This window comes from Babylonia areolata, chromosome 2, assembly GCF_041734735.1.
Source record: "Babylonia areolata isolate BAREFJ2019XMU chromosome 2, ASM4173473v1, whole genome shotgun sequence".
NCBI lineage: Eukaryota > Metazoa > Mollusca > Gastropoda > Neogastropoda > Buccinidae > Babylonia > Babylonia areolata.
In genome coordinates, this window is record NC_134877.1 from 19,880,360 (window position 1) to 19,894,875 (window position 14,516).

The 14,516-nt window shown below is 42.1% G+C and overlaps 1 protein-coding gene across 1 annotated transcript in view; it reads right to left on the reverse strand.

Moving 5' to 3' along the window:
- Window positions 1-12,305: 12,305 nt before the first annotated feature.
- LOC143298920 (uncharacterized) overlaps window positions 12,306-14,516 on the reverse strand; it is a 100,105-nt gene continuing 97,894 nt past the window's right edge. Inside the window, exons 8-9 of the mRNA XM_076611954.1 lie at window positions 13,921-13,996; window positions 12,306-12,872 (exon numbers count right to left, since the gene is read on the reverse strand). Of these exons, the coding sequence (XP_076468069.1) occupies window positions 12,446-12,872; window positions 13,921-13,996 (503 nt within the window). The 3' untranslated portion in view covers window positions 12,306-12,445. The remainder of the gene's footprint in view (window positions 12,873-13,920; window positions 13,997-14,516) is intronic.

Sequence of the window (14,516 nt, forward strand, 5' to 3'; positions counted from 1 at the left end):
TGTTGGTACAGACACGTAGAAAGCTTGTGAACATTTCTCATTTCAGCTGTGGCTTACAAACATGATTTTTTTAAACTGCATACTGACTTTACACTGTTTCTTTGTTATTGCGTTTTTTCAAACTGTGAACCGAGTCAGCTGTGATTAGAGGTGGGAAGTGAGGGAGGTGGTGGGAGTGGGGAAGGGGGGGGGGGGTGCTATGTTGATACTAAATAGTACCTAAATAAACACCAAGTTGATCAAACCTGTTTTTGTTTTTTTTAGAAAACACATATTGACCTTTCATTCCAAACATAATTTATCTTACTGGTAATTTGAGTCTTTTTCTGTTTCAGTCTCTTGAGCGAAGGTGCTTGGTTAGGTGAATAGGCAGTGAAGGACAAAGTGTTTACAGGTGTTGTGTTTGCTCCCTTTGGCAGTACATGTTAATGTTTAATGTGGTCTGAACAACCCATCAGCTTGGAGGAAGCTTTCTTGTTGACCAGTGGCTGTTGGTGAAAAGTAAAAGACATTGAAAGATTTTTGGGGGGCAGAAGGGGGTTTGTTGTGAGGGGGGGGGGGGGGGATGACATTTATATTGTCAGTGTTACCTGTTACCTGTCCCTTGACTTCTGCTGATGTTGTTGGGTCACCAGGGAAGACACCACCACCACTCTCCTTCACCTGTCTCTGTCCTTTGCTGTTCTCGGAGATTGCGCTTCATTCATACTTGTCCATTCTGTCACAGTGTCAGATTTGATGTCCACAAACTGGCATGCATGTCGTCAAATTTCAACTGTTGGGTTTTCATTCCACTGCCTCGTAAAGGGCGCATGTACTTCTGTTTATGAACAGAAGATGATTGTTTGGTTTTCAAAAATGCATGTCTTTTTCTTGCCAATGAATAAGTTTTGTACAAATATATGACATGTATCTATAGATAGAATTCTATTTGTCATATTTGATTACTGAACTCTGTTTTCAGTCAGATCAATTAAAGGCTACTTGAAGTTGAACAGTGCTTTTAATGAAGGATATGAAGTATAACAGCAGTAGTAATATAAATGATTACAGTGACAAGTTGACAGATTGTATACAGTGCACTGTTGTTTCAATGATTTTAAAATGACCTCAGCGTGTAGCCCTTGTTTAGACCTTTAAATGTTGGAGAGTTTTATTGTATGAGCAACAGAATTGCCAAACTTCAAATATTCAGAGGACCATTAATAAGTTTTTAATTTTTGTCCACAAGACAGTTTTATTGAATTTTTCTCCAAAAATACAGTTTTAGTGAAGCAGTTAGAAAAAAAACAGACGATCTTTCACTTCTGAAGATTAGCATTAATGTACATCATTGTGTAGTGTGATCATAAACCTCTTCCCTGTATGTACACATATGTATTTTAATTGTTCTTTTTTCCATTCAGGAGAACCACATTGGAATTCAGTTATTGAATGGTGGCTGGAATTCTGTTCCCATCTTGGTCATTTTGCTCCAGTAATGACATTTTGTGATAGTTGATTCTGGTAGGAAAAGAGTGAAAGGTATTGATGGAGTGGGTGGGATGGGAGAATCCTCCTCCTGTTGTTTATAGAATTTCCAGGTAGCGAATGACTCTTGGTGTGGTGTGAACTGGGTATTAGATGAAATGAAAAATATATTTTTAACTGCAGGACACAAAGCGTGTCAGTTATGATATTCTTCAGTTTGTGATCAATCAGTTGATGTGTTTTGCTTTTCATTTTTGTTGCTCAGTGGATGTATGTTTTGCTCTTCATTTTGTTACTGGTCCAGAGACCATTATTGCCCTGTGTTCCTGTTCTGTGGAACTGATTGCTTTTTTCACCAGTGATAATTCTTTTCTACTCCAGAACCAGTGAATGTGTTTCGTTGAAATGTTTTGATTTTATCAATGTGACCATAGTGTGATTGTATAGTTTTGCTACCCAATCCTGTAATTAATTTATTGAAGCTTTTTTTTTTTTTTTTTTTTTTTTTGGTACATGTACTTTCCTGTTCTCAGAGCACTGAACCTTCTGTGTTTGATTTTGATGCTCAGGTATGGACTGGCCAGGTTGGGTCTGCAGCTGAAAGTAAGACAAGGTGTCCAAGCTGTCTTGTCTTATGCACGGTGGAATTGATTTTGGCATTGTGTCTGCATGAAAATGAGCGGCATGTTTGTCTGATTAGACAACAGAATCGTGATATTCCTTGTATATTTGTGACATCCTGTGCTGTACCATGCCAGACTGGCGCAAGCTACAGGCAGTGTGCTGGCTATGCAAGGCCAAATTTTGTGAATGCAGTCGTCAGAGCTCTCCCAGTTCAACGTTTGATTATGTATGTCATCTTCTGGAGGCGGGTAAAGTAGACATAAGCACTTGAAAAAAAAAAAAAAATGACATGGGCATTCAGAGAAATTCACTGTGAATCAATGTTATTTGCTGGGACAGCTGTTCCCTGGATGTTTTTTTTTTTGTTTGTTTTAAACTGTCTGGTAATGGTTTATTTGATTGTATTGCTTCCTCACAACCATCCTTTATTGCTGTCTGCATGAAGTTGGTGGTTGAATATGAGAAGGCACTCTCCCCAAGAAGAGCAACCCAAATTGTACACAAATCTGGTGAGAGTCTGAAAAACATCTTTGGCATTTTATACTGACGAAATCAAACTGATGCAATCTGTAGCCAGTACATATGTTGTGTTGTCCAAAACACTACAAAGACCTTTCAGGTTGCTCTGTGCACTCGTGCTTTTATTCATTCCTTGGCCAGCAGTGAACGTTTTGGGTTTTTTTTTTGGGTTTTTGTTTGTGTGTGTGTGTGTGTGTGTGTGTGTGTGTGTCCATTCACCACAACAGCAGTATTTTGATCTGAGTGATCTATCATTTTCCAGAGACTTCCTGTTTTCTCTCTCTGTCTCAGCTTGAGACTAGTTGTTGATTGCAGCAACGTTTGCTGGTGCTGAAGGAGCAAGTGGCAATGATCAGCTGACTGAGAGCTAGGTCTGGGGTGAGCCATCTCAGTACATGCTAGCCATAAAACTTGGTGAGCATAGCAAACTTACTGGTTGTACGTTCATAAACGAATGGTATTGTAGTTCCTTGTGGACAGGATCGTGAAAATGGAATGCAACACAAATGGAGATGAGGAAGGGATGTGTCGTGACTCAGGGGTCTTTCTTCCACAGGCAAAACAATCAGACATTGAAAGAGAGAAAGACAAATACAAAGAGACTGACATCTGTTGGAGGTGTTTTGTTTTGTGGGTAGTGGGAAAGGTGTACGGGTAATCTTTCTACATTTCCTATGTGGGATAGAGAGAGAGGTGGGGGGTTGGTGAAGGGATTTTGGGGAATGGGGTGCAACTGATTTGGTGATGGAATTATGTAGGAAGTAAAAATGAAAAGGGGAAAAGAAAGAGGGAGTGAAAATAGGTGGAGGGTGCATGGAGAGTGATGAGTGAGTAGGTGGGTTCATTGTTACTGAAACTAGAATAGAATATGTCTTTATTACCAAGTGTACCGGGGTCACAAGGAATATTGTGGGGGATAGTGCATAACAAGATACGAACATAAATTGAAAATCATACACAAACACAGATACAGTAGAAATTAGGATACATACAAGTGTGTATCAATATAAAAACTTTTGCACACTCACACATGCATGCACTGCACACACACACACACACACACATCCACGCACACACAAACTTGCTCTCTCTCTCACACACACGCTCGTTTGAACAGAAGCTGCATATTACATGTGGATGGGGCTGATGACTAGATCTTCAGGTAGATGGTTGTTGGTTGCAGTGGTTGACTAAGAGGGTAGCTAGGTGGACAGGGGAATGGGGAGAGATAGAGAAGAGAATGGGCATATGGGGGAAAGAATTGAGTGGGAAAGTAAAACAGCAGGTTGGCCAAAAGGGACAGAACATGGATGGGGATGCTAATGCAAAGAAAGTGGTGAAGAGAATATGTGTACAGAGTTTTTGGTGGGTATGGGACAGCTGAAGGTATAGCGAGCATGGAATACAATGCCAAAGAAGCAAAGGATGGATACTTTAAAAGAAGATAAGATGCCACCATCAGTTTTTCAGCTGAGCTGTTTCATTTGTATATTTTGGCTGGAAATGTTCCCTTGTCTGCTTCAGTTACCCATGTTTGTGTTCATTCTACTTGAATCATTTTGACACAGTAGGCAGTGGGGTGGGGAAAGAAGGAACTCCTTTTCTTTGTTGCTGTGGTGGTGGTGGTGTTTTTTCCCCTGTGTATTATTGGCATAGCAAGCAGCACGATACGATACTGGTTTGTTTGTTTTTCTTGTGTGTGCTACACAGTGTCATCTTAGGTGGTGGTGGTAGGGGTGAGGGGTGGGGATATAAGCCTGTTTAATAAACATTGAAATGATTCCTCATGGCACTGTTTTCATGTTTCATTTCATACAATTTTGGGCAGGGTTGAGATTGCCATCCAACAAAAATTTTTGACCCAGACATTTTTTCACTCTGCATTTTCCCCTTCATCCATCTTGCTACCTCAATGAAAAAAATTGCCACTTTGTTCATTTCTCAACTTCATATAGTTTCACAGAAACATTTATTAATTTTTGTACCATTTAAAGGATAAATAAAGAAGCAGGTTCTGGAAGACTAGCTGGCTTGTCTTTAAATGTGCCTCTGGGCAACGTGGATCATATTATGCTTGTGTAGAGTATATCCAGGAAAGCAACATTCGTGAATAGCAGTAAATAGATAAAGGCACAACTGGAAGCTACAGCTGTTAGCTCAGTCGAGTTCGAAGAAAAACACAAACTTGATGTTTTCCAATGTGGTAACATACATAGGTAATAAGAAAAAAAACAACCCATAAAACTTCTTCAGTGGGGAGTTAGGGTTGTTTTCTGTCACTTGTATGCCAGCTAAAAGACATGAAGAGTAACACTGAACAGCTGTGGCTTGATATGAGATGATATTTTACTGGTATATCTTTTCTGCACATGTTGCTGGAAGTGGCTTACATAGGAATAAGCTACTCCCAAAAGGTTCTGTCAAAATCCAGTTCAATTCCAGTTTCGTATGAATCGCTGTGTAGGTTCTGAATGGATCTCATTGGGAATGGGATCTAGTGCACTTGTTTGGCATGAAATCACCAATGCAAATTTCTAGGACCTGAACATCGGTATGGTGCATTGATGTCAAGCATGTAACTATGGCCGTGAACAGTTTCCTTTCAAATGACATGGCAACAGCAGTTACACCATATACAGTTGGACAGGAAAAAAGGTTGGTTTTGTAGTGGAATTGTAACTGATAGGGTGTACACATAGGTAGCACTACTGTTCAATAGCACCACTGTTCACCAGACCTATGCCAGCCACACCACTCCCACACACACACTGAAGCAAACATGCATGTATTACTCCTGCACATGTAGACCGAGAGAGCGATGGTGAGGGAAGGAAATGATGAAGTATTGTTTACAGAAATGTGTGACAGTGGCACTGTATGCCAACAACACTGTTGCCCAGTTAATAAATTAACCTACACATTGTGCCAACCAATGTACATTTCAATAACTTAAAGCAAAAATAGGGACACTGCATTATAAGACAGACCCAAAGATGGCATTGCAGTCCTTTCAAAACATTTTTCTCAAAACAATTCCAACATACAGAACAGCTACAGCAAAGTAGTGTAACACAGGTCCCATACATGATGAAACATCTGCACACATATTTTGTGGGCATTCATAAAGCACTTCACAATACTGATCTTTCAACCATTGATTACTATTGTATTTCTCAATGTGTAAAACAACCAGAATCAGTTTGTAGCTAATTTGGCAAAACAGTCTGCCAGTCGTGCCCCCCAAGACAGCTAGCTGCAGTGTAAAAACATGAAGGAAATTGCATGCCATGACAAGCGTGGCCAGAGAAGAAGCTCACAGCTTTCATCTTCTCAGTCTCAATAAAACCTGAAAAAAAAAGAAAAAGAAAAAAGCATAGGTTGCTGCACATGCTTCCCCATCAGATTTAACATCAGTCGTCTGTGTTTAGTATGAATGTATGCAAGCTCTTCACAATGGTGTATACATATTACTGATTCCTTTCTTCAGGGATTCTATCTACTTTTTTTCTTTCTTTCTTATATACAATTTGATATAATCTATTGAGGTATTTCAGGTTCATGTTTTCCCCATGTGTCCAGGACTGATGTGAATAAGAACATGCAGAAAATAAAGAGAAAAGACAACAGCTGGAGGAAACCAAATAATGGCTTATTCTTTAAGTACTGGATTCCTTTGATCCATTCAGAGTCAGATGCGTTTCAGGATTTTTCTCACACCAGTAAATTCCCTTCCTGCAATATGCTTCCTATTTTGGCACCTCATTTGCATGCAGTCAGTGCAGCACCTGTTTTTTCTTGATTCTTTGAAAAAAGTGTTTCTGTATTACTTACAAGTTTGATGCTTCATCCAGCCAGTGCTGTCAGAGTCAATCATCAGATGCCGCCTTTTCTCTAGCTCTTGTGTTTTGTCTGCTTTGTCACTGTTTATGCTTGTGGCCTCAGAGTCTGTTGCAGGCTATTCTGAACTGCATTGACAAGTTTTGCATGCTGTTCTGAACTGCATTGACAAGTTTTGCATGCTATTCTGAACTGCATTGACAAGTTTTACATGCTGTTCTAAACTGTGCTGGCAAGTTTCACAGGTTAACATGTACTGTGCTGGCAAGTTTTACAGGTTAGCATGTACTTTGACGGCTAGCTTAAGATTTATGTACTGCTTCTTTTGCTCTGAATTTAGTTTTGTACTGATATGTTGCGTATAAATATTATGTTGTATGTTTGTATGCTGAGGAGATTTAACATGAATGATTGGATTAAAGATTTGATGGGGAATATGGAGAATTTGAATGCACATAAAAGATATATATATATATATACATATTGCAATCATCACTTGCATATTTGGCATATCAGTCATGATTAGGACAGGTGTGCTTGTTCATATTGTTGAGAATTTCCAGAGGATATTTTTGCAATTAATCTTAAAAAAAGATGCCCTTGAATAGAATATTTTGGACCATAGTGATGAACCCCAGTTTTTCAATGTTTATATGGTTGTCCCTGTTTTTTTCTATCCAGCTTTATCCCCCTTTCAAGTTCTATTTGTAATGAATGTGAAATATAAAACATTTGTTTTTTGTGTGTGTGTCTAACTTGCCCTATATTCTATTTCACCAAATGTTCAGTTTGTATATTGATGAGGGAAATGTGGTTTTAGTTTTCTTCTTTACATGTGAATCACAATGCTTTATGTTAAAATTACATCATGAGCATAGACACGCCAGGTCTTTCCCCTCAAGATTAATGTATAACATTTATGTTAAGTTTCTTATTATGTTCGTGTCATCAGAAATGCCACAAAAGTGCATATCACACAATCCAATCAGGAGACTGGACTGTCCAATCCAGCACTGGACAGCTCACTTCAGCTGAGGACAGCCAGTTCCTACAAGGTTGTGATCAGTGTCAGCTTTCTGTTCATTCTCGCCCACCCTGTGCTAGTCATGGTTGTCAGCATCATCTACTGTTTCGCTCTATCTGTGTGTCTGGCTTCAGAGAGATCACCCACACCATGTCAAAGTGATGACTTGCTGAACTGCCACCTACTATACCTTGTTTCTAAGAATAGCATTATTGAGACTGGTTGAACTGGGGCAAAAAGCAGTATTCTAGTTATATATACTGTCACATTATGAAGTTGTTGATGATCTTTAAGGGTAAAGAAAAACCAAATGACAACTTGGGCAGACATTAACTTTGAGCATTGATGATGAGACCAACTGTGTTGCCTGATCTGCACTGGTCAGGGAGCAATGTTTTGTCATAAGAAACTGATGTTAATGGTTAACCTATTGCTTGTGAAGTTTGACCTTGCTCATGAAGTATGCACACAGTTTTGGTTCAGAGAACATATGGATTATCCTATGTATGACACATGAAAATGCATATTTGTATTAGTTTCAGATTAGCAGGTCAACAAACATGTTGGCAGGTGAAGTACACAGGACTGGATGATGTAATATGCAGGTCCAGACATACATCATGATCAAAGTTGTACATGCACACGTGAACAGAGCTTGGACCTCTTTCAATCAGTGTTGGACTGTAGATTTTTCTTGAGGTAAAAATCATTACTAATTGCACCTCACCTTCCTCTGCCCATGGCAAAAAAACCGAAAAATGTGGGTGATACAGGTGGAGATTACACAAGTCTACCATCACAAGCAATCTCTTTGTTAAATGCATAATATATGCACTGATATGAATACATACCTAGTCTTCTCGAGTGCACAGATGGTAAGTTATGACATTGCTGAATGGTTGTAGGATCCAGTTGATGTCAGGGTTGTGTGTCATTGGAATCTGCTCTGTTGTAGACCTGACACACAGCAGTTCCCTGGAGCATCACTGCTTGGTGTAGTCTGTTCCCATCCTACATTTTATTACCAATAATGTGGCAGGAGTAGACAATTCCACCATATACAACCAGGTTTTGTCCTGATTTCCTATGTTCCATCTCCACCTTGCGCATCCAGATTTCTTCTTCTCAATTCCATTTTCATCTTTCTTCTCAATTCCCATGCTCATCTCAGGTGTTCTGATATCCCGAGCGATTTTCTAGTTCGGTTGTTGGATGAGGAAATGTCAAACATTGAACAGGAAACAATGTGGCAAACCACTACCTGTCATTAATAATGTTAAAGTAGTTCAGCAACACCACTCCATGCATTACTTCACTTACAGGTGCCAGGCCCAGTTTCATCAGCAGTTTGACTTGTTTGTTCATACGTGGTGATTTTTGTTGTTGTTGTTGCTGTCTGTTACATGCCAGCTGCTAGGTCAACCCTCCAGAGAAGTAAGAATATCAGAACCTGATTTTGTTGGCCCGTTTCAGTTGCATTCCTATTGCATGCTTTGTGGTCAGTGAGGGTTTCCACACTGATCAGCTTGCCTTGTGGTGCGTCCAGCACTGCGCATGGTGCACGGTGCCTGTTGTGACGGCTACGCCCCTGTCCATCCTTCACACAGGTCATACACAGGGCGCTCACTGAATAAACTTGTTGACATGTCCCCTGCCTTGTTTCCCCTTCATATGCAGCATGTAAAGAGTGTGCATGTGTGTGTGCCTGCTGACTTTGTATGCAAGGTATGTGTACATGTACACAAAAACGGTTTATCCTTCAGACAGAAAAAAAGACATGATTTAGCAAATGAAGTCAAGAATCATGTTGTAGAAAAAGAAAAATAACCAGGAAAATCACAACTCACCAGTTTTTCTTCCAGTGACACACAGAAACTAAACCCCTATTCCTTTGGGAACACACAGAAATGTTGAACATACCTGTTTGTAACAGGTTTTATTTTATGGACAATGCCTGGCAATTGACATCCCCCGTCGACTGGGATCAATCCAAACTGCATGCTTCTGATATTTAAACCAGTGTTGAACATACCAGCACTTCAGGAAGAGAGCAAAACGAAGCCTGACACTTTCAGTCCAGGGCTGTTTACAGTGTGCCTCTGACAGCTGAAAAAACTGTTTAAAGCAACTGCAGAGAATAGACAGTTGGACAGCTGAAACAGTGTAAAAGCATGGGCCAAATAACGGGTCATCAAACTACAGAAACAGTTAACATGTCATGTACATGTGAAAAGTGGTTCATCAATTTGCTGGTGCTCACTGTTGTCTTGACTGCTAACAAGCTAACAACATGGGGTCCTCCAACAGCACCAAAAGAATACGGTATTACTATTAACAATTCCTGTTGGGGAAATCATCATGAATAATTTTCAGATGTCATATAAAAATCCACTCATACTACAGTATTATATTTCAATCAAATTTCATACATTCCCAAATCTTAACTTTGTGGTAACTTGTGCAGCATGTCTCAACCAATTAAGCTGTAACAGAACAAGAAAGCAAAAACCATTGACTGCCTTCACAGATGCTTACAGCAATCTTATATTCCTCAACATGGACTCACATTCTTTAGTAAAAACTAAACACTTGAACCATCACAACAGAACCTCTTGATTATACTTTTTCAAATTCAGGTGTACAATGGCTGTTTAACACTGACAGAAAAGATGTGCAAACACACACACACACACACTTGAAAATCCCTGTGGCTATGTGTCACAGCTGTCCAGCAGTTCCATGGCACATGTTCTGCGTTCATCTTCATCGTTCCATGTCAGCATTCACATCTCCACCGGGGTCAGTTGTTTTGTCCTCTAGTTTTCAGCAGCACCACACTGTAATGTCCACACACAAGATTACAAGAAGAGGGGGAGGGGTGAGTGGAGAGGAGTATTTTAGAGGTGGGGGAAGGTGAGGAGTCGGCCACTAACACACACACACACAATGGGCATGCACGGAGGGCTTCACAATTCAAAAAGTGGTTTCTATTTACATACGGTTGATGAACGATGTACTTTTCAAAAAAAAGTAAAAGAAAGAAAGGGCATTTAAATATACACTTCTTTGAAGTGTTAGGATTACATATTTCTGAAGATGGTGAGGATTTCTTTGATACTGAAAAAGTGAAATAGCAGTTCCTGAATGGAGCTGGTTACTTTCTACAGCCCTGGACCAAAATGCTAACAGATATGGCCTATGCTGTTAGTCACACAACAGGACAGAAATGAACCATGAACGAATGCACCATCTTTTCTCAGTAAACCACGTCTCGACATAATGTAGCATGACCTGACAAACCCCACACCTTCAATATGAACCAGCGGGGCGGGAAGGGAGAGAGAAATTGAGCCTAGTTGCTGCTGCTCTCTGTTTCTGCGGCTTCAGAACAGAGGGGTGAGGGGGTAGACATGTTGTCTGCCCTGATAAACCTTTTTGACACGTGTTCCATGAAGGAGAGGGGAGGCAGTTATCATCACCACTGGGTTACTGCTCCGCCGACAGCATGGAGCCCAAACCGCGATCAACATGAATCTTGTGGTATCAGAAAAGAGAACAAGTTGGAAGAGACAATTCGGCGCAAGTACAGTCGTCTTCACACCCATATATCCAGGACATCTCTGGCATTGACCATTCCATCAGTTTTTCACCACAGAATTTGAACACACACACACAAAAAACTCAGCACACACAAAATAAAAGCAGCCATGATAATCCAAAATGTGTTGACAGGCATGTCCTAAGTAAAAAAAAAAAAAAAAAAAAACCGACTAAAAGTACCCAATTATTAAGTCCGGAAAAAACCATAGTTGAAATTTTCTACAAAAATGTTATAAATCATCAAGGCAGAATTTTTTGTTTTTTTTTTATAAAGAAGTGACGAAAAAAAGGATGAAGTAACCAAAAAAAGTATGTGATAAAATAGAAATATTTTCAATAACAGGAGAGAAAAAACTATCATGAAAGTATTGCAAAAACTGCTCTACATCTTGGTCATCCACAAGGGAGGTGCTGTTTCAGCAAACGCCAGATCAAGAAGCAACTGTACTTTGATCCTGGTAGGGTTAATTCAGCTCACTATTTCTCATTTCTAACTACAGATAGAACACCAGAATATCAAAAATCATTAGAAAATATTCTCCATGCTTACAACACAAAAATGTTGAGATTATGCTTGCTTGCAACTGACCCAGTTGCTTATTGCAGAGAGAAAATTCGAACACTCATGCAATTACTGAATGCAAATAGATAACTCCAACACATGACAGGCTGGTAACTGCAGACTGAAAGTTCAACCTTTACATTACAATTGCTCATACCAAAATGCACATAATGTATATGTTGCAAAGAGGAATTGCAACATATATAACATTTATGTTGCTGAAACTCCAACACTGGCAACACATGGGTACAAATAAACGGCAGTCATGAATGGTTTCCACGCTGACAGAACAGAACACGGACTATATGTGGTCCCCCCAGTTCAAGGTGAGATCTGTGTTGGCAGGCTGTCCCGAGGTCAGCCCCCCTCCCACCATGCCGGGGACAGACAGGTCAGGCTGGACACTGCTGGACATGGTGGGAGGTTTACAGGCTGTTCCACCCACACCGCCACCTCTCGGTTTTCTGACCATAGCGTAGTCATCGTCGTTGATGGTGTAGTGCTCCACGTAGGACGGGTGGGTGGGGTCGGTGGTGGGGGGAGGGGGGAGTGCTGGAGGGGGGAGGCAGGCCGTGTGGAACCCATGAGGCTGGCCCAGGTGACCCTTCTGCTGATCCTCTAAGGACTCATAAATGTTGCCCGCCTCTCCGTTCATCACAAAAGAGTTGCTCCGGGTGCTGCTCTTGGCACCGTGCTGCCCATCTATGGGGCTCACGTCATCTGCAGTGACATCGCCGATGCTGTCGTAATCAGTTTCTTTGCTGGCGATTGTGTCGTAGTCTCCGGTGTCTAAGTTGCCATCGATGGAGTCATAGTCCCCGCCGTCTGTCCCAGCAATGACGTCGTAGTCCCCGGGGCGTGTGGCGGCCAGGCTGTGGCCAGAGGGGAAGGAGTCCAGCAGGTCCTGCAGGTCCATGTCTCTGCCCGACAGGAAGCTGGACAAGGCGCTGCCCGTGCTCAGGCGGCGCTCCTCCTCCTCCTCCTCCTCTGTCGACTTGGCGTGCACTGTGCAGGCCACCACCTGGGAGTCGGGAGAGTCTGCACCGTCCCATATCACCGTGCTCCACGTGCCGGGTTGGGGGTGGGGAGGGAGCGTACAGGTCGTTGGCCACATCGGCCAGCGTGGCGTGGCTGTTCTGGCTGAAGGTGTGCAGGGGGGTGTCCTCGTGTCGCCACAGAGCCGTCTTCTCGCTGCTGTCACTGCCGTGTCGACCTCGTCTGGAGATCCCGCGGTAACTGGGGGACACACAGGTGTCAGCCATGAACATGGAACATTCCAGACATTGCCGAGATCTGACAACAAATTTACATTCATTGCGCATGGTGACATAACGAACCTTGTACGCTCTATAGAATGCAATCACTGTGTGTATTCATAACACTTTTCACGTGCTAAAAAAACAACAACAACAACAAAAAAACAAAAAAAACAACAACAAAACAACAACAAAAAACAGAACAAAGAAAAAACACCTAGAAACATCAGATGATATCATCCGCCTGATGATGACTATCAATCAGAACCTTGTTCCCGACAAATAACTCATCTAAAATTACACCATCACATTATTATATCAAACATATTGCAAGCACAAATGACTGAGACAAAGGCTAAAAACTTCACGTTATTGCTGCTTCGCGATTGCCACCATCTTGCAGAAACAATTAAGCAGTAAGTTCCCTGAACATAGCGAACAGCAAGAAATTTCCCCCGTGATCAAACAGCCCTTTATTCACCTGTACACCTGCTGCTGGAAAGAACCAAAATAGCAATGTCTCACTGAGAAAAGGCAAGTCACTAAGCATGGTCAAATCCTGATTAAGCTTCACTAATCTCCGGCCCCTATATATCTGTCCCCGGACAGTTTTTCTTTTCTTATACAGCAAATTGAAGAATAACTACAAATACAAATCGGCCATGCCCACATACAAGTATGGCTCACCAAGCCAGCGTCCATGGTAACCTGGAGCACGATGAACATTCCAACAGAATGCAATCAATACAGGAATGTGAGAAACTTACATCTCCCTTGATCACACCACCCCCCTCCCCCCACCCCTCAACATCCGCTGCATCAAAGATTCGTCATCATCAAGTTATCGTACAAGCTGCCCTGCATACCACTGTCACCATCAACAGACTTCTCCAATCCACACCTCTCTCTCTCTCTCTCTCTGTCACACGTGCACACACATGCAAGCACATATCTTCCTTCTTTAACTCTCACATACATGTGTACACGTGCGCATCCACACATATGCACATTACAGAAGAGCGACTGACCTCATGAGGACATAGATGAGGGCAATGATCAGCGCCAGTATCACCACTCCAAAAAATATGTACAGCAGTATCAGCTCTGGAGAAACAAACAGGGGCTCACACACACACACACACACAAACACACAAAGAAATTAGAACAGACTTTATACAAAAAATTCAAAAATACCTTCCAAATATTATTAAACACAGTCAGTTAATACTGGAAGACAAACTTGTAGGAAATTTGTCAGTAACTGATGCCAAAAGCGCTGCTTTCAAGTTCATTGAGACCCATCCACCCCGCCCCGAAGCCCCCTAACACCCATCCACCCCACCCCCAACCCCGATCCACCCCACCCCCAACCCCGGTCCACCCCACCCCCGAAACCCCCGTCCACCCCGCCCCCAAACCCCCATCCACCCCGTCCCCAAACCACCCCGCCCCCAAACCACCCCGCCCCAACTCCCCAACACACATCCACCCCGTCCCCAACCACCCCGCCCCCAAGCACCCCGCCCCCAAGCACCCATCCACCCCGCCCCCAACACCCATCCACCCCGCCCCCAGACCACCCCGCCCCCAGACCACCCCGCCCCCAAACCACCCCGCCCCCAAA